Source organism: Pimephales promelas, chromosome 2, assembly GCF_988280905.1.
Source record: "Pimephales promelas chromosome 2, fPimPro1.hap1.1, whole genome shotgun sequence".
Taxonomy (NCBI): Eukaryota; Metazoa; Chordata; class Actinopteri; order Cypriniformes; family Leuciscidae; genus Pimephales; species Pimephales promelas.
Window position 1 is genome coordinate 19874205 of NC_142770.1, and position 25321 is coordinate 19899525.

The 25321-nt window shown below is 42.8% G+C and overlaps 1 protein-coding gene and 1 long non-coding RNA gene across 2 annotated transcripts; both read left to right on the forward strand.

Moving 5' to 3' along the window:
- The first annotated feature begins 4051 nt into the window (after window positions 1-4051).
- Window positions 4052-18418, forward strand: LOC148995846 (uncharacterized). Its single transcript, XM_089119152.1, has 6 exons — window positions 4052-4219; window positions 13094-14204; window positions 14473-14558; window positions 14677-14765; window positions 15112-18341; window positions 18403-18418. Exons 1-6 carry the CDS (start codon window positions 4159-4161, stop codon window positions 18416-18418), a joined length of 4593 nt encoding a protein of 1530 aa, XP_088975278.1. The 5' UTR covers window positions 4052-4158.
- Window positions 18419-18443: 25 nt separating this feature from the next.
- Window positions 18444-25321, forward strand: LOC120491821 (uncharacterized). The gene is made up of 3 exons (XR_005625338.2): window positions 18444-18799; window positions 18903-18988; window positions 25079-25321. It is a non-coding gene; the product is annotated as an uncharacterized LOC120491821 (long non-coding RNA).

The following is a 25321-nucleotide window of genomic DNA, read 5'->3' on the forward strand; positions in this document are numbered from 1 at the left end:
TTCCACTATACCAAAGATGCCAATTGATAATCTTTATTTTTAAATGTATCATATAAGAAAAATGTATTTACATTTTTTTAATAAAAAAAACAACAACTTTTGTTCCTTACCATAAATGAGAGAGTTAATGTCACTGTAATGAATGGTATGTCTGCAATATTCACACAACAAAGCAGTCGAAAGTGAAAGTGTTAGTCACAGGTGTCGTCAAATGGCTTACAGGTTTAGGATGACGGGCAGTAGGTATCACACACAGAACCACGTAACATAGACAAGAACCGACAAGGACATACTGGGCAGAAAAAAACTAAATACAGATACAAATCAAACATAAGGTGATCACAGGTGACACTGATGAAGAAGGACAGGTAGATAATTGAGCGGTGAAGACTTTTCAGGTTGCCGTGGGCCCTTGGGCGGCCACGGTGAGGAACTATGCCCCCCCCCCCCCCAAAAAAAAAAAAATTGTTGGGGAGAGTGACAGAATGAAGAAAAGCCTTTGGAACAGGCTGGGAATTCGGGATGTGAATGGTCTCTGGCTGGGCAGACGGGACGTGAATGGTCTCCTGCGGGGAGGGCTGACGTGGAGCGCAGGCTCGGCAGGGCTGGAGGATTCTGAGAAGTGAAGTGCAGATGAAGACAGACTGGTTCAAACAACACCATGACAATACGTCCCCCTTCAAAAAGGTGCGACCTCGCTCCGTAGAATATCTACAAGGGTGGGGGGGGGCATCCTGAAGGCTGAATAGGGCATGGCCTAACAGGGGCAGGAAGCCTCTAGGGCAGAGCAGGATGTGCAGGTGGCCAGGGCAGAGAGGAGCCTATGGTGGAGAGGACCCTCCGGGGCCCATGGCGGAGAGGACCCTTCGGGGGCCATGGCGGAGAGGACCCTTCAGGGGCCATGGTGGAGAGGACCCTTCGGGGGCCATGGCGGAGAGGACCCTTCGAGCGGCCATGGTGTAGAGGACCCTTCGGGGGCCATGGCGGAGGGGACCCTTCGGGCTCCCATGGTGGAGAGGACCCTTCAGGGGCCATGGTGGAGAGGACCCTTCGGGGCCATGGCGGAGAGGACCCTTCGAGCGGCCATGGTGGAGAGGACCCTTCGGGGGCCATGGCGGAGGGGACCCTTCGGGCGGCCATGGTGGAGAGGACACTTCAGGGGCCATGGCGGAGAGGACCTTTTGGGCAGCCATGTTGGAGAGGACCCTTTGGGCGCCCATGGTGGAGAGGACCCTTCGGGGGCCATGGCGGAGAGGACCCTTCGGGCGGCCATGGTGGAGAAGACACTTCGGGGGCCATGGCGGAGAGGACCTTTCGAGCAGCCATGTCGGAGAGGACCCTTTGGGCGCGATGGTGGAGAGGACCCTTTGGGCGCCCATGGTGGAGAAGACCCTTTGGGCGGCCATGGGAGAGAGGACCCTTCGAGTGCCCATGGCGGAGAGGACCCTTCGGGCGCCCATGGTGGAGAGGACCCTTTGGGCGGCCATGGTGGAAAGGACCCTTTGGGCGGCCATGGTGGAAAGGACCCTTTGGGCGGTCATGGTGGAAAGGACCTTTCGGGCAGCCATGTCGGAGAGGACCCTTTGGGCGCCGATGGTGGAGAGGACCCTTCAGGGGCCCATGGTGGAGAGGACCCTTCGGGCGGCCATGGTGGAAAGGACCCTTCGGGCGGCCATGGTGGAAAGGACCCTTCGGGCGGCCATGGTGGAGAGGACCCTTCGGGCGCCCATGGCGGAGAGGACCCTTCGGGCTCCCATGGTGGAGAGGACCCTTCGGGCGGCCATGGTGGAGAGGACCCTTCAGGGGCCATGGTGGAAAGGACCCTTTGGGCGGTCATGGTGGAAAGGACCCTTCGGGCGGCCATGGTGGAGAGGACCCTTCAGGGGCCATGGTGGAGAGGACCCTTCGGGGGCCATGGCGGAGAGGACCCTTCAGGGGCCATGGTGGAGAGGACCCTTCGGGGGCCATGGCGGAGAGGACCCTTCGAGCGGCCATGGTGGAGAGGACCCTTCGGGGGCCATGGCGGAGGGGACCCTTCGGGCGGCCATGGTGGAGAGGACACTTCAGGGGCCATGGCGGAGAGGACCTTTTGGGCAGCCATGTTGGAGAGGACCCTTTGGGCGCCCATGGTGGAGAGGACCCTTTAGGGGGCCGTGGCGGAGAGGACCTTTCGGGCAGCCATGTCGGAGAGGACCCTTTGGGCGCGATGGTGGAGAGGACCCTTTGGGCGCCCATGGTGGAGAGGACCATTTGGGCGCCCATGGTGGAAAGGACCCTTTGAGCGGTCATGGTGGAAAGGACCTTTCGGGCAGCCATGTCGGAGAGGACCCTTTGGGCGCCGATGGTGGAGAGGACCCTTTGGGCGCCCATGGTGGAGAAGACCCTTTGGGCGGCCATGGGAGAGAGGACCCTTCGAGCGCCCATAGCAGAGAGGACCCTTCGGGCGCCCATGGTGGAGAGGACCCTTTGGGCAGTCATGGTGGAAAGGACCCTTTGGGCGGTCATGGTGGAAAGGACTCTTCGGCAGAGCAGTATGTGCAGGCGGGCATGGCGGAGCAGGAGCTGGTTATAGGAGCCAAACATAACAAGGTGATCACAGGTTACACTGATGAAGAAGACGATGAACAGGTGGATAATTGAGGGAGTGAGTTCAGGTGTGGAGACAAGGAGGATTCTGGGAAGTGTAGTGCAGATGAAGACAGACGACACTGTGACTGTGTTCAAATGTGTTAGAATAATTATAGTACAATTTTACATTAGTACAATTATAACAAGTACGTAGGTTCAGTCAGAACCACTTTGAGAATGAAATTTTGTATTGACAATCTTTGGATTTGGTGAGAGACTTAAGGCCAATTTATATTTCTGCGTCGAGAGTACGCCGTAGTGTACGGCGTAGGCGACGCCGTCGTGAGCATTTATACTTCTGCGTTCAGGTCTTGGTTGCCCTGCAGTACTGCTCCGAAACACTAGCTGGCGGCGGAGGGTTGTGTTTCATTGTGTTTAGATTCCTCGCGGCTAGGTTACTACAAGCAATGGTGCCTGAAAGAGAGCGGATCATGTTGGAGTTGGAGCTTATTGAGGTGGAACAACAGTTCATTTTAGTGAAATTACTAAAAGTAAAGGGCAGAAACGAGAGAAGACGTCGGAGGAGATGGTACGTGCGTAAATGCGTAGGAGGAAATGCGATGCTACCAAGTCGCGACGTGTAGTAACATTTTGAGGAGGTGCGCGTCAGGCTACGGCGAAGGGTACGCAGTATGGTACACGTCTGTGCGTATGCTACACCGTACCTACTGCGCACACCCTACTCAGAAGTATAAATTGGCTTTTAGGCTTTATGGTGCTCGAGCTGCCATACTAGACAGCTTGAGATACATCCGTAAGACAAATCCCCCAAGCCTTTTAATAACCAAATGTGTCTTAGCATATGTTACAGAAGGAGATACAATGATTATGTAAATTAGTTTCTATACAGAATCCAAACTAGGATAATGATGTCTAACAGCTAAACACGTAACAAACAAAGCACTACAGTGAGAAAACAGCTTTAACGCTCAAGACAATCTTTAAAAGAGGATTATTAAAGGTATTAAATGACATGAGAAAAACCCAGCAGATTGGCGAGCACATGTCAAACCTAAACAAACAAAGGCAAAGGGAACCACACAGAAGATAGGATCAAACTTTCCGGTGATCTATCCTGGAATCTCAACATCTTTATTTATACTTAATAAAAATTTAACTGTCCATTGTTGGCTCATGTCAGCCAAGTCCATTAAAAAATGAAGAGATATAACTTAAATGTTTGTCGATGTTGAAATAAACCTTAACTAAGATTAATAAATGCTTAAGTATTTGTATTTATAACTAATGTTAACAAATGAAACCTTCTTGTAAAGTTGTACCAGATTAAAAAAAAAGAAATCTTACTGAACACACTCTGACCCACTCTAATAACCTGTTATATTAGTATGAAATAATGGATGGGTGGAGTTTAAGAACAGTTTTAGGTTGATGTCAAAACAGATCAATCCTCCGTCAGTTTCCAAATAAATCAATCAGAAGATGATCAGTCATTAATAAGCAGTATTCACATTAGGTTACTTCTCAGAGGTTATTTTTCTCGCTTTAAGTTCGTTAGCAAACTCTTGAAAGATGTATCGATTTATTTTATATGCTGGATTGGCTTCACTGATTGGTAGATCAATACTAACAGGTAAGAATAAGATATATTTTTTAAATCTAAATGTGTGAGTATATTTGACGTGACAATATAATCATGACTAAAGACTAAAGCACATGTAAGAGATTACATCTCTGCACACAAAAATTATTAAAACAATAGGACTATATTGTGAGATATTGAGACAAATATTTAATATTTGAGTAGAATTTGAATTAACGGTAGAAACCGCATGAATGACTGTTCAAACCACCATAATGTTAAGGAATATAAAGATTGCAGTAAGTCTTTGGCAAGAACAATAGCCTAAATTATAATCTGTTAATCTGAAATCAGATCAGCTTGAACAGTTTTTAGAATGAAAAATGAAACAGTAACAATAATTAATTTGGTATTAAAGTTTGGTACATTAATACAGTAAAAGTATTTAATACAACATTCTAAACACCCAAGAAATAATTTAGTATTAATAATTAATTGGATGTTAAAAATACTGGATGTTAAATCTCAATAAAAATAAAAATCCCAAACCAGGCACAAATGTGGTTCTCTCTTGTGAACTTATAGTATACATGGTGATTCAGTACTGAAACTGCTCTTCACAAAAGTGGGTGAAGTTTCGATCTGCTTATTTAAGTTTATCGGTGCTATAATAACTCAGTTCTTGCTCTACAACTCCTTAAATGCCTTAACAAGTACGCATTACATTCCAAAACCACCTGCCAAAGGGCAAAGCAAACATTCTTCCTGCAAATTTTGATTGTGTTTGTGCCAAAGGTAAAAAAAGCAATCAATAACACAACTGAACTGTAACAATGAACACAAAATGTAACTTCCCTGTCACAGCACTTTAAGCTGTTGTGGCTGAGGGGTAGGCCTATTTAACGAAGCAGGTTACGTGACTTACCTGGGTATGTGGGTCCCAGGGTAGTGTAACTGTAAAGGGTGATGTGCTGACAGCAGCAACCGTTATAAGACACTTGATTCTGCATAGCTTTGTGGGGTTAGACTCGGCACAGCAGGCGGCAGTTTAGGATGTTTCATTCCCTGACATCAAACACAAACAAGCCAAAACAAAACACTCTTTGTGTGAGTGAATCGCCCTGGGGTGCATTTCCCGTACAACGGCGTAACTCGGATGCCTCACTACCATAGTACGAAACAATGTTGAAGAAGTCAACTTGCTAACCGGTCACCCGCTCCGCTCAGTGTAATCTGTATGGCGTGTGAAATGAGCTGTCAGCACATTAAATTAATCACACCTCACTGAATACCGAACTGATTTTCACATGGTTTTTTTTTTTTTTTTTTGCTGCAAAGGTCATTCATGTTGCTATGATACAAGACACTTGGTTCGTAGTATTTTAATTTCCATAGTAGGCTTGACAGTAATATAATATTCTGATATAAGCAATAAAGTGACCAGACACAATTTGGGATATAATGCATTTTATAAATCACACACTGTAAATATGATACTGTAGTGAAGTTTTTTATTCTTCCACGCAACAGACCAGGAGACTCTTGAGGTATCTTTCACGCAGACGTTCTTTATTGCGTAGCTGTAGTCATCTCAAAGATAGTCTAAGATAGTCTAACTAAGGGAAAACATTCCCTTACAATTTATACATTTAGAGGGGAGGAGTTTACATTGAGGGGGGCGAAACTGAAACAAAAGCAATGTAAATGATTCAACAGGCATCTCAGTTCATCAGCATAGCAGGTTTCTGTGCCCTGAGATGCTAATCTGGAGGAGTGAAATTGAGGAGGAGTCTCTTGAAACAAAGCAAATGTAAATGATTCAGCAGATTACCAGAGACGCTAATCTAATCAGTCTGACCAGCGTGGTCACACTTTTACCATTACAAAAGCAAAGCTGAATCTTGAACTTAATGGCCAGGAAGCGCATAAAGACAAAAGCTAATGTATGACACCTGGAATGCTTGGCTTAATCTTATTGGCCTCAAAATGGTAAACACTGTATACATTTTACAGTTGAAAATACTGTTAAACCTTAATGAAACATTGAATAAATTTGTATTTCTTCAATACAGAAGCAGAAACAGGTAGTTGCAGTAAAGTAAGATATTTTAATAAGTTGAGGAAACAATTTATGATTTGTGACACACACACACGAACAGACACACAAACAAACATGAGCAGACACAAACAAACATGAACAGACACACACACTCTCTCCCACTCTCTCTCTTTCTCTCTCACCAGTGATGGGCAGTAATGCGTTACTGTAATCCGATTAATGTTTTTCAAGTAATGAGTAAAGTAAGATTACAATTGAAAAAACAGTAATTAGATTACTGTTACTTCCCCTTAAACAGGCTGTGTTACTGCGTTAGTTAACCGTGATTTTGTTTAGTGAGACTGTCTCGTGACATGAGTTGTGCGTCGGTGCGTGAATAACAATGCGACATCAGGAGCGTGGGAGAGATCAGCAGAGCTGCCAACTCTCACACGCCACACCGCCGATTTCTCGCACTGAAGTGTCATCCCGGTCAGTCAAATGCATAAAGATGAGTTTATCTATAAATCATTCTTGGAGAAGTAATCAGTAATCAGTAACTAATTACCATTTCCAAGTAACTTGACCAACACCGTCTCTTACACACACACTCTCTCTCTAACATAACCTAGTTAACGTTAGCTGGTTATGATTACAGTACAGTAATATCGAAGATCCTTCTTTCTCAATTATCTGGTAATATTCTATTCACAAAATACAACCAATTGAACGGTAATGTTAAAATTTACTTGTGAAAAGTATTCCCCCGGGCCCTATTTTTAAAATGCTCCTCCGTATTCTGGCATCTTATCTGCTGCCACGCAACGAAACTAGGAATACAACCGGTTCAAGATGGCGGCCGGATTTCTCAGTGCCCAGCGGCCAATAGGGCATCTAGGGCCCTATTTTAACGATCTGAAACGCAAGTATCAAGTAACGTTGTGGGCGGGTCTTGGGCGCTGTTGCTATTTAACCGGGGGGATAAATGACTCTTGCGCTCAACGCAAATTTAAAAGGGGTTGGTTTGAAGTAGCTTCATTATTCATAGGTGTGGTTTGGGCGTAACGGGAACAAACCAATAAGAGCGTCATTTCACATTCCCTTTAAGAGCGTGATGAACGAGGTGCGCTTGTTCCATGGCGTAATACTATTATAACGGCGCATTTACCAGGCGCGCTTCAATCGGTTCACAGCCGAGGAGATCGACGTTCTCGTCAGGGCCGTAAAAGAAAGAGAAGTGGCATTGGGGATAAGACAAACCCACCCAAATTAGCTTCGGTTAAAAATGCATATAATAATTGGGGTAAATGTGTAAGCTTTATGCCTATCTTTCCCATCGTTATGGACACAACAATGATTCCCCTTGTGTTTTAATATTTGTCCTTATAATAATGTGTCATTTGTAAAAAGTAAAATGCATCTGTGTTGATGAGAGATTCATCTACAGTGTATGCGTTTTGTTCACACTCTGTATTATGGCCAATGCACGCTTAAAATAGCATCTGAATGTACGCGGAACGCGCCACTGACTTTAGACCAGGTTTTGACAAAACCTGACAAAATGACAAAAACTTCACCACTGAAGTTGCGATTTGCTCTCACACGCGATATGTTGAATTTGTTCTCGGTTCCCAACCCTACTCCCTGGACGGGTCGGCGCAACAAAGGAGGCGTGTTTCGGCGCAAACATTCCCTAATGCTATTTTGCAGTTCCAGAAAACAATTGTTTTTTGAAAAAACCTGGTCTGAAGTCAGTGGCGCGTTCCGCGTACATTCCTGGGAGTAGATTATCCTTTAGCGTCTCACCTCAAGGTGCAGACAGAGAGAGAGAGTAGAGCTGCATGATTAATCTTTAAAAGATTTCGGTTCAAACACCTACGCCGTCTTATTCCTAAATGACAAAAACTTCACCACTGAAGTTGCGATTTGCTCTCACACGCGCTGCATTTAATGTAAACACGCGCACGCCAAGTCACGTACATTCAAATCAGTTTGCGCTGAGAGAGAGAGCAGTTGTCGATATGAAACTGCTTTATAATCACACAGTATCAATATTTATGTTACACATATTCAAATGATTAACGTTACAGAAGTAGTGAGATTATAGTTTGAGTAAACATTGACGGTAGTAACTTAGTCAAAACAGATGCAGTCCGTAACTTTTTTTGTGTTCAGAATTTACAACATGTATCCACAAGTTTCCGAGGGGCGCTCCTATAAAAAATAAAGTGGGTGAAACTTCCGGTGACGCGGCGGAAGTAGCATTCCAATGGTATTTTGTGTGTTAGTTAGCGAAGAGGCTAGCTGTTTTTCGGAGAATTATTTTACTATTTAAAGACACAAATCTTTATGAGAGATGTCGTTACGGAGCTCAGGGACAACATGTGCTGTTCGCGGTTGTATGTATAGCCGGACTAAACTAATTTAGTGGCTTAAACGTGATTGCGCATAGTTTTTTTCACTTGCTGTCAGCGTCCTTGATGCAAACGCAATAGGGTGTTCTTCCCCTGAAGGTAGCACATGTGAGATAACTGCGGACGCCATAGGGAGAGGCGTCACAGGCGAGTCTCAGTGGCTTTTTGGGATCATAGTGAGCTAACCACTTGCTTGACAACAGGTGCTGTTTGCAGGCGTTGAAAGCTTGAGCACACTGCAAAGACCATTGCCAACTTACATTGCTCTGTAACAATCGGTGGAGCGGGTGCAACAGCGTGGAAAGATTTGCTACAAACTTCCCATAGTAGTTCAGAAGTCCCAGAAAGGAACGTAATTCTGAGACATTAGTTGGAGCCGGGGCCTTCACGATCGCTTCCACCTTGCTCTCGGTTGGATGCACTCCTTTTTCATCAATCTTGAATCCCAAGTATTCCACAGACTTACAGAGGAATTCACATTTTGATTTCTTTACTCTTATTCCATGTTGCTGTAGTCGTGACAGCACTTTGTCCAGAACTTTAAGATGTTCCTCAGGAGATGGCGCAGAGACCAGAATATAATCCATGAAACACACTACATTTTGAAGTCCCTGCAGAATTTGGTCCATTGTGTGTTGGAAAATCGCAGGTGCCGTAGAAATTCCATAGGCCAAACGATGGTACTTAAACAGACCCTTGTGCGTGTTTATGGTAAGGTACTGCTCGGATTCAGCATCCAACTCCAGCTGCTGGTATGCAAAAGACAGGTCAATCTTACTGAAGACTTTTCCCCCGGCCAATGTGGCAAAAAGATCCTCCACGTTAGGTAACGGATATTCCTCTGCAAGAATACATTTGTTCACTGTGACTTTATAATCGCCACACAGCCTAACTGACTTGTCTTTCTTTGGAACAACCACAATGGGTGCTGCCCAATCGCTCCTTCCAACCCGAGAGATAATTCCGTTCCTCTCCAGGCGATCAAGTTCCCTTTCTACTGCTTCCTTCAGAGCATACGGAACAGGTCTTGGCTTATGAAATATAGGCTGAGATCCTTCTTGCACTCTCACTTTTGCTTTAAAAGCACTAATTTTGCCATAGCCATCTTGAAAAAGCTGTTTGTGTTTTTCATGTACATCAGAGAGGGAAGAAACACTCACTGGTGTGACATGTCTCACACTGAAGATCTTACTCCAGTTTAAGGAAATTTTCTGGAGCCAGTTGCGTCCCAGCAATGGGGGTTTGTCTCCTTTGACCACAATCAATGGAAGTGAACACTGTTGTCCCTCATATGTGACTGGAACCTTGATCTCACCCAACACAGGGATTTTGTCTCCAGTATACGAGGCCAGATGAATGGCGGTTGGGCTCAATGAACAGTCTTTTAATTTTTCAGTATAGATATGTTCCGGAATCAAAGACAAAGAGGCTCCTGTGTCTAGTTGCATGCTAACTGTTATGCCATTAAGCTGAAGATCAATGTAAATGCCATCTGCCTTGTCTTGTGCAGAGTAGACAGTGAAGAGCTCAAACAGGTCATCTTCCACTGCACACTGATTGTCGGATATGTCCGCGGATATGTCCACATATTGACCATTGTCTAGCCGCTGTGTTTTGTGATTCTTACATACACGCTGTAAGTGTCCAACTTTTCCACAGTTGTGGCATTTCTCATTTCGATAGTGACATTCTGTGGGATGGTGGTTGCCTCTCCCACAGCGGTAACAGTTGCCTCTATGCTTGGGTAAAGGTTTCTGCTGGGCCCCTTTTTTTAGAACTGTACTGAGAATTTCCCCATCCTCTGTATTTCTCTCTGCCCCCACCAACATTTTGCACCTTATGCACACTTCTGTCCTTTAAGGCCGCCTGGGCACTCAGCTGTTTTGTGTCCTTTTGCGCTAGTTCCAATGCAAGAGCAACATCACAGGCTTTCTTGAAAGTCAAGTCCTTTTCTGACAAGTCCTTTTCTCCTGTGATAAACTTCTCCCGAAAGTCCACAGACAAATTTGTCTCTGAGAGCATCATCCAGAAATGTTCCAAACTTACATGAACTTGCCAGACGTTTTAATGCCAGAATGTAATCAGATTTTTTTTCCCCAGGACTTTGGTTGCGTTGGTAAAATCTGAAACGTTCTGCAATCAGAATTGGCTTGGGCTTGAAGTGGTCCGAAAGGGTCTGAGAAATTTCCTGGTATGATAAATCAATCACTTTTCCTGGCTCAACTAAACTTTTCAAAAGGCCATATTCGAGGAAAACATTTGCTTTTTTTCACTGTCAATTTCATTTGCTGCCAGCCATCGCTCAAATCTCTCCAAATAGGTATCAAAATCCTCTTTGGTGCTGTCAAACTCAGGCACTCGTCCTATTGTGGCCATTTTCTTTTCCTTTATTATTATGGTGTTCCTTTTCCACTTTTTTTTCTTTCTCTTTTTATATATATGTCTGCAATTTCGAGCAGTGAATGTGAACTGTTACCTTCGTGGCTGTTGTAATCATTTCGTCCTCTAGATGTCGCTCTACTCCCACGAGCTCAGCATGTGACTGTCACTGCCTTCATACGCTATTGCTTGACTCGCACCAGTTCAATTACCTCTTCTATACCGTTGTTTTTGTTGAGTCTTTCTTGTTCACTCTATGCACTGAGGTTTCCAAAACCACCTCGTCGCCACTGTTATGTTTTACTATAAAGAGGAACGACACGGACAACCATTTCACTGCAGATAAGCTTTACTGCTCCGTGCTTACACTTCCGCTCTCACATTACACACACGCTGCTCCCATCAGCGTTCACCACAGCCACGGAGAAACTACCATAATGCATGAAATAGATTTGCATGCACAATACATTACAGATACGAGACCGGTAACTTGCGTCTCACAGGTGTCGCTCATCGGTAATCACGTCACCGGCCTCGCGCCGTTCTCCCGCAGGCCCTCACTCATCCCGCTCGCCACAGTAAACATGACTCGCGCCGTTCTCCCGCGGCCCTCACTCATCCCGCTCGCCACAGTAAACATGACTCGCGCCGTTCTCCCGCGGCCCTCACTCGTCCTGTTCGCCACAGTAAACATGACTCACATTGTTCTCCCCCGGCCCTCATTCGTCCTGCTCGCCACAGTAAACATGATGAATGGTGAGTGTAGAAAGCAAAAGCCGAATCCCGAACATTTTGGGAGATTTCAAAATCCTGGGCAGACTCATCACGGAGACTCACTAGGAGCCTAGACTTGTTGTTTAATGACTGCGCTCTGTTACCGATAGGCATGGCCTCCTAGGGCAGTGAAGCAAGTGCATTCTGGGAGTTGTTGTCTTTCATCCTCATAAGCCAAAAATACATTTTCTGCCTTTTCTCAGTCTAGAAAGCTTCAAATTAAAAAATAATTTCACATTTCTTCTACATAAATTGCCCATTTTAAATACACATTCATCTTTCCAGAGCTGGAATGATCCTTTAAATCTCTTGGCAAACTCATGCAGAAAGACGTAAATGACATTTGTATGTATTCTAAATTGAAGACACAGTTAAATGTCAGCTTGCTTATTTTGCTCAAGATAAGGATTTATGAAGTCCCATATGTCATGCAATCTAGAAACTATGCTTTTAACGCAGGTCGAGATCTATCGTTCAAACCACACAGCTTTGCGATGCTGTTTGCGAATGTTCGCTGGTACGCTGGTTTCAGAAACACTGAATCGTTGAACTGCTGATAACGATGGAACTTGCGACCATATTTGGGCAACGATGCTTTCGGGAAACGCACCCCTGTTTTCTCTTCCATGCAGTTAAAGGGACCCAAAAAAGGAGCATGAAACATAAATTGAGTTCGTAACACAATTCGTTAGCAAGAACTACATATGATAGTCATTTCAAGGAAGTAACTTTGAGGTTTCTTTTGACTTCCTGATCATCTTTGACTTCCTGATTATCTTTGACTTCCTGATCATCAACAATTGTGTGAATATATGTGTATATTCACACAATTAATATATATTCATACAATTGTTCTTGAACCTTCAGTTTTAGAATCTGTGTAGTAAAACTTTCTCCAGACTGGAAGCCTCATGATTAAATATAATGAACTAATTTATCTTCTTGAGCTTCATGTATTGAAGGAGAATTTCTGTCTTTCCTCCAGTGCCATTAAGCTGTTTTATTAAGGGCAAGTGAAGTTGAGGAGGTGTTCATGATTTGATTTTAACCTGATTTCACTGAAATGTTTCAGTGTTACATGTGAAAATTACACAAAGAATTATACTTGTTAGTGCTTGGTTAGAGAGATCAACAAAGCATCTAATTAATTTTAAAACATGTTGAAACAGAGTTCAACAATTCAATTATAGGTCACATATGGGTCATTTCCACTTACTATTTCTCCACTATTAGTCACTATTGTCTGCCTCTGCAATCTTATGCTTGTCTTCTATTTTATCTATTGAAACTTTATTATTAATTTATTTTTTACATCACTAGCTGCACAATCAACAGCTCAAGGAAATACATCTTTAGATCAAACAGATAATTCAACTATAGCAGTAATTGAATCTGCTCTAACAACAATTGCTGAACCTACACCAACTGAAACCACATCTACAACTGAACCAGAAACATTAACTACGTCAGCATTTACATCTGAATCAATGACAACTGAAACCACATCTACATCCGAAACGGAAACATCAACTATGCCCACATCTACATCTGAATCATCGACAACAGCTGAAAATACAACGGTAGATCCACCAACAACACCTAAAACCACAACTCAAATGGAAACATCAACTTTGCCCATAACTACATCTGAATCAACGACAACAGCTGAAACTACAACGGTAGATCCACCAACAACACCTAAAACCACAACTCAAATGGAAACATCAACTTTGCCCATAACTACATCTGAATCAATGACAACAGCTGAATCAACAACAGTAGATCCACCAACAACAACTGAAACCACAACACAAATGGAAACAACACCACCATCTACCACTCAGTCAACAACAACACCACCAACATCTACCATTCAGTCAACAACAACACCAACATCTACCACTCAGTCAACAACACCACTAACATCTACCATTCAGTCAACAACACCACTAACATCTACCATTCAGTCAACAACAACACCAACATCTACCACTCAGTCAACACCAACATCTACCATTCAGTCAACAACAACACCAACATCTACCATTCAGTCAACAACAACACCAACATCTACCATTCAGTCAACAACAACACCAACATCTACCATTCAGTCAACAACACCAACATCTACCATTCAGTCAACAACACCACTAACATCTACCATTCAGTCAACAACACCAACATCTACCACTCAGTCAACAACAACACCAACATCTACCATTCAGTCAACAACAACACCAACATCTACCATTCAGTCAACAACACCACCAACATCTACCACTCAGTCATCAACAACACCAACTTCTACCACTCAGTCAACAACAACACCAACATCTACCATTCAGTCAACAACACCACCAACATCTACCACTCAGTCAACAACAACACCAACATCTATCATTCAGTCAACAACACCAACATCTACCACTCAGTCAACAACACCACCAACATCTACCACTCAGTCAACAACAACACCAACATCTACCATTCAGTCAACAACACCAACATCTACCATTCAGTCAACAACACCACTAACATCTACCACTCAGTCAACAACAACACCAACATCTACCATTCAGTCAACAACAACACCAACATCTACCATTCAGTCAACAACAACACCAACATCTACCATTCAGTCAACAACAACACCAACATCTACAATTCAGTCAACAACAACACCAACATCTACCACTCAGTCAACAACACCACCAACATCTACCACTCAGTCAACACCACCACCAACATCTACCACTCAGTCAACAACACCAACATCTACCACTCAGTCAACAACACCAACATCTACCATTCAGTCAACAACAACACCAACATCTACCACTCAGTCAACAACAACACCAACATCTACCATTCAGTCAACAACAACACCAACATCTACCATTCAGTCAACAACAACACCAACATCTACCATTCAGTCAACAACACCACCAACATCTACCACTCAGTCAACAACAACACCTACATCTACCACTCAGTCAACAACAACACCAACATCTACCATTCAGTCAACAACAACACCAACATCTACCACTCAGTCAACACCAACATCTACCATTCAGTCAACAACAACACCAACATCTACCATTCAGTCAACAACAACACCAACATCTACCATTCAGTCAACAACAACACCAACATCTACCATTCAGTCAACAACACCAACATCTACCATTCAGTCAACAACACCACTAACATCTACCATTCAGTCAACAACACCAACATCTACCACTCAGTCAACAACAACACCAACATCTACCATTCAGTCAACAACACCAACATCTACCACTCAGTCAACAACACCACCAACATCTACCATTCAGTCAACAACAACACCAACATCTACCATTCAGTCAACAACTCCAACATCTACCACTCAGTCAACAACAACACCAACATCTACCATTCAGTCAACAACAACACCAACATCTACCATTCAGTCAACAACACCAACATCTACCACTCAGTCAACAACACCACCAACATCTACCACTCAGTCAACAACAACACCAACATTTACCATTCAGTCAACAACAACACCAACATCTACCATTCAGTCAACAACAACACCAACATCTACCATTCAGTCAACAACAACACCAACATCTACCACTCAGTCAACACCAACATCTACCATTCAGTCAACAACAACACCAACATCTACCATTCAGTCAACAACAACACCAACATCTACCATTCAGTCAACAACAACACCACAAACATCTACCATTCAGTCAACAACAACACCAACATCTACCATTCAGTCAACAACAACACCAACATCTACCATTCAGTCAACAACAACACCAACATCTACCATTCAGTCAACAACAACACCAACATCTACCATTCAGTCAACAACACCACTAACATCTACCATTCAGTCAACAACAACACCAACATCTACCATTCAGTCAACAACAACACCAACATCTACCACTCAGTCAACAACAACACCAACATCTACCATTCAGTCAACAACAACACCAACATCTACCATTCAGTCAACAACACCAACATCTACCACTCAGTCAACAACAACACCAACATCTACCATTCAGTCAACAACACCACCAACATCTACCATTCAGTCAACAACACCAACATCTACCACTCAGTCAACAACACCACCAACATCTACCATTCAGTCAACAACAACACCAACATCTACCACTCAGTCAACAACACCACCAACATCAACCACTCAGTCAACAACACCACCAACATCTACCACTCAGTCAACAACAACACCAACATCTACCATTCAGTCAACAACAACACCAACATCTACCATTCAGTCAACAACACCACCAACATCTAACATTCAGTCAACAACAACACCAACATCTAACATTCAGTCAACAACACCACTAACATCTACCACTCAGTCAACAACACCACCATCAACCACTCAGTCAACAACACCACCAACATCTACCACTCAGTCAACAACAACAACACCAACATCTACCATTCAGTCAACACCAACACCAACATCTACCATTCAGTCAACAACAACACCAACATCTACCATTCAGTCAACAACAACACCAACATCTACCATTCAGTCAACAACAACACCAACATCTACCACTCAGTCAACAACAACACCAACTTCTACCACTCAGTCAACAACAACACCAACATCTACCACTCAGTCAACACCAACATCTACCATTCAGTCAACAACAACACCAACATCTACCATTCAGTCAACACCACCAACATCTACCACTCAGTCAACAACAACACCAACATCTACAATTCAGTCAACAACAACACCAACATCTACCATTCAGTCAACAACAACACCAACATCTACCATTCAGTCAACAACACCACTAACATCTACCACTCAGTCAACAACAACACCAACATCTACCACTCAGTCAACAACACCACTAACATCTACCACTCAGTCAACAACAACACCAACATCTACCACTCAGTCAACACCAACATCTACCATTCAGTCAACAACAACACCAACATCTACCACTCAGTCAACAACAACACCAACATCTACCACTCAGTCAACAACAACACCAACATCTACCACTCAGTCAACAACAACACCAACATCTACCATTCAGTCAACAACAACACCAACATCTACCACTCAGTCAACAACAACACCAACATCTACCACTCAGTCAACAACACCACTAACATCTACCACTCAGTCAACAACACCACTAACATCTACCACTCAGTCAACAACAACACCAACATCTACCACTCAGTCAACACCAACATCTACCATTCAGTCAACAACAACACCAACATCTACCACTCAGTCAACAACAACACCAACATCTACCACTCAGTCAACAACAACACCAACATCTACCACTCAGTCAACAACAACACCAACATCTACCATTCAGTCAACAACAACACCAACATCTACCATTCAGTCAACAACAACACCAACATCTACCACTCAGTCAACAACACCACCAACATCTACCACTCAGTCAACAACAACACCAACATCTACCATTCAGTCAACAACACCACTAACATCTACCACTCAGTCAACAACAACACCAACATCTACCACTCAGTCAACAACAACACCAACATCTACCACTCAGTCAACAACACCACCAACATCTACCACTCAGTCAACAACAACACCAACATCTATCATTCAGTCAACAACAACACCAACATCAACCACTCAGTCAACAACACCACCAACATCTACCACTCAGTCAACAACAACACCAACATCTATCATTCAGTCAACAACAACACCAACATCTACCATTCAGTCAACAACACCACCAACATCTACCATTCAGTCAACAACAACACCAACATCTACCATTCAGTCAACAACACCACTAACATCTACCACTCAGTCAACAACAACACCAACATCTACCACTCAGTCAACACCAACATCTACCATTCAGTCAACAACAACACCAACATCTACCATTCAGTCAACAACAACACCAACATCTACCATTCAGTCTACAACAACATCTACCACTCAGTCAACAACAACACCAACATCTACCACTCAGTCAACAACAACACCAACATCTACCATTCAGTCAACAACAACACCAACATCTACCATTCAGTCAACAACAACACCAACATCTACCATTCAGTCAACAACACCAACATCTACCATTCAGTCAACAACACCACCAACATCTACCACTCAGTCAACAACAACACCAACATCTACCACTCAGTCAACACCAACACCAACATCTACCATTCAGTCAACAACAACACCAACATCTACCATTCAGTCAACAACACCACTAACATCTACCACTCAGTCAACAACAACACCAACATCTACCACTCAGTCAACACCAACATCTACCACTCAGTCAACACCAACATCTACCATTCAGTCAACAACAACACCAACATCTACCACTCAGTCAACAACAACACCAACATCTACCATTCAGTCAACAACACCAACATCTACCACTCAGTCAACAACACCACCAACATCTACCATTCAGTCAACAACAACACCAACATCTACCATTCAGTCAACAACTCCAACATCTACCACTCAGTCAACAACAACACCAACATCTACCATTCAGTCAACAACAACACCAACATCAACCACTCAGTCAACAACACCACTAACATCTACCACTCAGTCAACAACACCACCATCAACCACTCAGTCAACAACACCAACATCTACCATTCAGTCAACAACACCAACATCTACCATTCTGTCAACAACACCAACATCTACCATTCAGTCAACAACAACACCAACATCTACCATTCAGTCAACAACAACACCAACATCTACCATTCAGTCAACAACACCACAAACATCTACCATTCAATCAACAACAACACCAACTTCTACCACTCAGTCAACAACAACACCACAAACATCTACCATTCAGTCAACAACAACACTATCATTTACCACTCAGTCAACAACAACACCACTAACATCTACCACATCTACCACTTTGTCAGCATTTTCATCTCCAGATGCTCTTCCCAGAAGTAAGCAAAATTTATTTGATCTGTTTATGCAGTTGTTTTTTTTATTATTCACCACCGAAATTCACCTGTCACTGATTTGAATCTGTGAATTTGAATTTTACAGATATGACAGCATCTGCTTATGCAACTTTAAAATTGAGATCCTTCGCTGAGCTGAGCAATGATCAGATCATTTCATATATTGACATGGTAAGCTAATATTATATCTTTTAAATATTTTGTTTAATTTTATAAATGTACTTTCTGTTTAGTTCAAAAATTATTAACAACAAAAATATATTCAGCTAGCAATTACAATTTAGATTGTATTGTAAATTGTATTGTATCCATGGCAGTAAGGAAACAACAACTCTCTTAACTCTCTTTTAAAGGGGTTATATAGAATTCAGAACCCCTTGTTATTAGTGACACCGGTGGTCGTTAAGTGAACTGCACCCAGCAACTCATTGCTTGCACTCCTGCATACATAATTTACAAGAGACTGAGCGTGATTCAATACCCCCAATATAGTCACAACGAAGTTATTTTTCGTTCTTTACTTAGAAGTAAAAATAAATTGAAAATACCTTTGCAGTGATGTACTGTTAAAGGGTTAGTTCACCCAAAAATGAAAATTCTGTCAGTATTTACTCACCCTCATGTTGTTCCAACCCCGTAAGACCTTCGTTCATCTTCGGAACACAAATTAAGATATTTTTGATGAAATCTGAGAGCTGGATCACTCCTCCATACTAGTCCAGTGGCTACTTGAGGAATTGAAACTTACTGGCCTCGAAAAGTTATTAAAGACATCGTTAAAATAGTCCAAGTGACTACAAATTTGCGTTGATGTCTAAACCTAATTTTTTATGACGTCAAGGTCCAACGTTGGGCAAAAGTTAGGTTAAAAATGAATATTGATCTGATGTAGGGCTGGGCGATATATCGAATATGTACGATGTATCGTTATATTTTTTGAAACGATATGGAATGAGGCAATACCGTTTATATCGATACAGTAGTTTGATATGAGCACATCTGAAAAAATAGCGGAGGTTGCAGTGTGAGCTGCTGCAGTGAAAGTAGCTAGGCTACGTAGTACAATTTGTCCTAAACATGACACAAGCTTATATTAATTGCGTCAAAATCACTTTGATATAGTTAACAAGTTTAAGGCAGCTTGCCGCCCTGTCAAATGCTCTGACAGACACTGTTGCTGACTGACAGATATACTTGCGCTGTTTAATGCGTTTGAGATGTGGTGCTTTCCTCAGTGCTCAACTTACATTTCACATATTCTCCATCTGTAAATGTTAGAAAGTAAAGCAAATATGTCCATTTCACAACAAATATGTCCATGTCAGAAGAGGACGAGCTTCTGCAAGTGAATCTCCGCTAAAATTCATGCTTCCTTGAACGAGCGCCGGCGCGCGCATGCGCGTGAATAGTACTACGTAGTACGCAATAATTCTGACTAAAATAAACATATTGCTAAAATATTTGTTGTTGGAGAAAATAAATGTGCCATATGTGGAATTTTAAACCTACAAGTATATATTTTTAATGAAAGTGAAAGTGATTATAATGGGGTAATCAAATGCAGGCTAATATAATTAGTTTGTGCTTTTGTTTTTGTTTTTATTTTCATTTTTAGTTTAGCTTTTAGTCAATATAAAAACAAAAGCTTTTTGCACATAATATATTGCATAGCCTATATTATATTTGTTTCCATATCCTTCAATATCAACATTGTTTGTAGGATATCATTGGGCCGAATGTAAATATACTGTATATATATATATATATATATTTTTTTTTTAATATAAAGATTTTCTTTATCTAAATAGAAAACGTAGAAAGTACCGAGATATGTATCGTATATCGCCATTTGACCAAAAAATATCGAGATATGATTTTTTGGCCATATCGCCCAGCCCTAATCTGATGTCAAAATCGAATGTCTTTACATAAAACTCCAACGTTGGGCAGACTTTTCATTATAATTTATTACTTTTCAGTAATAAATTATATTGTTTGTGAACGTGTTTTCATAATAATACAATCATAAGTGGAAACAGGAAACACATAAAACAGTTTAACATGGAGATAGATGGAAACAAAAACAGAAGTTTTCTACTACCCCCATTTTCCCCTCACACATGAGTGTGTAATTTACTCAAATGCCTTTCCTTTCATATTTTTGCAGATTTATAACTTTATAACCTCTGGACATGATTGTAAACAAAATATTTGTGCGGCTATTTGCTCCTTTAGTTGTGAACGTGTTCGTGCAAGCGTGCGTGTGGTCCATGAGTGTGCACACCTCTGGTTGCAGTTTTGCTTGTCACCAGAGGGGACATAGTTCTGCAAAAACTCAGAGACTTGCGCTATGCACCTTTATGCCTATAACAGCAGAGATAGGCAGGCAATGCAAAACAAAATCTTACATTGGGAAATAGTGGGGGGGACAAAACATAATTGGGTTACATAATTGTTCATCCATTACATAATTGTTATTAATTATAATTATTATAATAAACCACATTATATTTAATTTCTTTTCTGGTCTCGACTTGGTCTCGACTTGGTCTTGTCTTGGTCTCGATACCCTCAGGTCGTGGTAGTCTCTTGGTCTCGGTTTCGGCGGTCTTGACTATAAGTTTACCTCTTAGACAGAAGGTAGTATGCATCCTGAGCTAGACGCTCACAGATCTGTGGTCCTCAGCCATTTGGAATGCCTTGGACTTAGGATCAATATTGCCAATAGCTCACTGTCTCCCTGCCTGCAAACCTCGTTCCTGGGTGCAGTTCTTCTTGATTCAGCCCAAATGTATGCTACACTTATGCCAGAATGAGCCTTGACGATTTCAGGAAGTTTCCCCTCAGGAAGTTTCAGAGGATGCCAGGCCTAATGTCCTCCACGTCACCAATACTTTAGTGGAGCATGCTCCACATGCAGCCCCTCAATACTGGCTGAAACCCCAGGTTCCAGCCCATGCTCCGCATCAAGGAGGATCACAGCTGCATTATGGCCCTGACCCCTTGGAGAGACCCTCGTTGGTTCCAATCGGGTGTGGACCTAGGAATGGTTTCTAGAAGGAAGTTTATCCTCCAACGCGGGTTGGGGAGCTCTGTATGAGGGCAAGCCGGCTTGCGGCTCCTGGTCGGGCACGGAAAAACGTTAATGTCTTTCTGGCCCTCAGAACCTTCCTGTCAGATCTGAAAAGGCATGTGTGTTAGTGTGTTAGTCTGTGTGTTAGTCCGATCGGATAACAGATGGCAGTTGTGTCCTAAATAAACCACCAAGGTGGACTCAGATCAAGGCCTCTGTACAAACTGGTGAGTCAGTTCCTCTTTTGGCCATAACCCAACTGGGCAGACTGAACCAAGGGTTGAACCAAGCATGCAGTTCCAGGGCAACGTGCCCTCGGAAGAGCGACACTTCATCCCCAGATGGTTCACATGATCTGGAGTATCTTCTTTAAGAAACCTCAGCTCAACCTCATCACTTCAGAAAACAACTCTCACTGCCCAATATATTTCTCGAGGGACAGAGACATGCTGGCCCAGGAATGGTCCAGCATCCCTCTATATATTTTCGCTCCAGTTCTGCTCCCTCAGGTCTTCAGATGGATCAGCGAGGACAGCCGCACAGATCCCCTCTGGCGAAACCAGCAGCCCCGTAGCCAATACTCCTGAGGTAGGCACTCATTTCCAAAGTGAAAAGTACAATCTGGCACCCCCAACCAGAGTTGTGGGCCCTTCACCTCTGCCCCCACAACAGGAGCTGATGGACCTCCCTGCGAGACTCCTGAACACTATTTGTGAGGCTAGAGCCCTGTCCGTAAGACGCCTCTATGCCCTTATATGGTCTGTCTTCTCCAACTAGTGCACAGTTCGGACTGAAGACCCTACATCCTATGGCATTTCACTGGTACCGCATTCCTTCAGGAGCTGCTGTATAAGGGTTGCACCCCTTCTACTGTATGCTTAGTCTATGTGGCGGCCATAGCAGCATTTCATGCTCCTGAGGCCAGCCAGCACATGGGCAAGAACAACCTGGTTGTTGACTTTCTGAAGGGGTCTAGGAGGTAGAACCCTCGCGGTTCCTACATAGGACTTGCCATCGGACATCCCTTGGAGCCACTCCAGCTGGCTGAATTACAGACCCTTCCGGTAAAGACTGCTCTCCTGCTAACCTTAGCATCGGTCAAACGAGTGGGTGACTTGCAAGCGCTCTCTGTAAGTGCTTCTAGCCTTGAGTTTGACCCTAATGACTGTAGGCCGTCCTCAAACTGTACTCCGTTCAGAGCAAAGGTTATTACTCTCTCTGTTTTTTTCCCCATCAGAGGATGAGCAAAAGTTTAATTTACTCTGCCCTGTTCGGGCCTTAATAGTATATATTGAGGCAGCCCATTCAGGCAGTCAGAGCAGCTCTTTGTGTACTTTGTGTACTATTTGGCCGCTCCAAAGTGAATCCGGCCACAAATCAAAGATTGGAGTAAAAGTGCACTCCACCAGAGGCATGGCCTCATCCTGGGTATGGTCCCACGGAGTGTCCATTGGCGACACTTGTGTGACGGCCTGCAGCTCTTTGTGTACTTTGTGTACTATTTGCCCGCACCAAAGGGAATCCGGTCGCAAATCAAAGACTGTCCAACTGGATGCTTCAATGGGCCTACAGTGCCCCATTGGAGTAAAAGCGCACTCCACCAGGTATGGTCTGGGTATGGTCCCTTGGAGTGTCCATTGGCGATGGCCTTCTGGTCCTCGCCGTTCACATTCGCCAGATTCTATAACCTGGATGTCCCTGCGCTACAAGCACGAGTCCTATCTGTGTAAGCTGGGCTTCTTCTTCTTCTGTTTGAGCTCAATCTGCTAGAACACTCCATGTGACTCTGACATGTAGTCTGAGGCTATGTTTACACGGAAACGATTCTGAAGAGAAAACGCCAAAGTGGCGTAAAGTGTGTGAAATTCAATGTAGTATGCACTCCAGGCGGCTAGGTGGCAATGTGAAGCACTGCCACACAAGAACACCAAGTCCGCGCGCCTGCGTACAACCTTCACTGTCAAGCAGACTTTTGCATTTTTACCCTTTACACGGGAACGGGGCGGTGGAGCGTTTTTAAGATTTTTACTCTGGAGGGTGGGGCTGGGTAATAAATATTGATTTCTCGATATTAATCGATTCTCATTTTTACGAACCGATATCGATTCTTAAATCTCAAGAATCGATTAGTCATCCTGTTTCATTTGAATGAATGGAACATTGTATCGCGGCTGCGCGCATCCAAAAAATCGCAATAATCTTGTTACTATTGCTACTATAAACCTTTGTTACTATTGATATGAAACAAAGTCTCAATTTTCAAATTACGTCCATTTTGTTTAGAAATTCAAAAACATGAATAGCGTTTTTCCGCTGTGGCGTGAGATCGCTCTGGCGCAGCTCACGAGAAGCAGCAGCGCTGATCTCTCTTCCGGCTTAATAATACCAGTCACAGCGCGAAATAAACATGAACGAGCATCTGAAAGTGTGTTAAAAGATAGAGTACAACTTTTCGAAATCCGTATCATGTCACATTGATTCGCTCAATCAGCGTTTCAACCGTGGAAATACGTCAGTTAAACAGCTTGTAATCAATTTCATGCATCTTCATATTTACCTCAGAAAACCCACATAAACTCGTTAGTCAGCTAGAAAAAAATAACTCTCGAGAGGAACATTTTGCTAAATATATACAACATATTACATATGCATTATAATCTTAATTTTCTTCAATATTTAATGCATATTTGAATAAATCTGGCAAGTTTTTATGACAGCCACCATTTAAATGTTTATATTTCATATAATCGTCTTATTATAAAAATAAATAAAAGTGTAATTTAAGTGTTTGCATAGCTACAAAACAGTTTATTATTACCTTCATATTAGGCTAATGAATCCTATAGGCTACACCTAGACTCCCATAGTTTACAGCATTTGAAAATGCTGTAAATGCAAAAATGGCCATTTATTGTAACTGCAAAAATGCAGTTTTTTAATAAATGTGTTGTGCTTGGCTTAGGGCTTATTCAATTTTGGTTCAGGGCATAAACTGCCTGTGGACCAATGAGAAGTCCTAGCATCATTATCAGATGGTGTTGGAATTTGTTTCTGTGCTAGTCCACCAAGATCCAATCAAAATGAAACTTTTCTCCACTGTGTTAGTAAAAGATGGGCCCTGCCATAAAACTGGGACCTAGAATGTGTTGTTCCTAACATGCAGATAACATTGTCAATTTTCATTTCAGTTTGCCAAGCATTTACCAGCAAACTTTAGTGGGAACATCAGGATTACTGTGAAGAAACAAAGAAAATTGTTGGCCTGAGGATCTGACATGGAAAACTACTGTCCGTCCACATGCAATCCTGCAATGAAATTGGCACTTTACAGATTAAACAGGTTTTGTCAAGTCAGTTGTTTACAGAAATTTCCTGGCCAGTTGAATGTTTATTTTTAATTAAAATGTTATAATGTTTATATATATATATAT

Coding starts and splice junctions, on each gene's coding strand:
- LOC148995846 (XM_089119152.1), top strand. CDS start 4,159: ATGTATCGATTTATTTTATATGCTGGATTGGCTTCACTGATTGGTAGA. Junction 4,220..13,093: donor TGGTAGATCAATACTAACAG/GTAAGAATAAGA, acceptor TTACATCACTAG/CTGCACAATCAACAGCTCAA. Junction 14,559..14,676: donor ACACCAACATCTACCACTCA/GTCAACAACACC, acceptor TCTACCATTCAG/TCAACAACAACACCAACATC.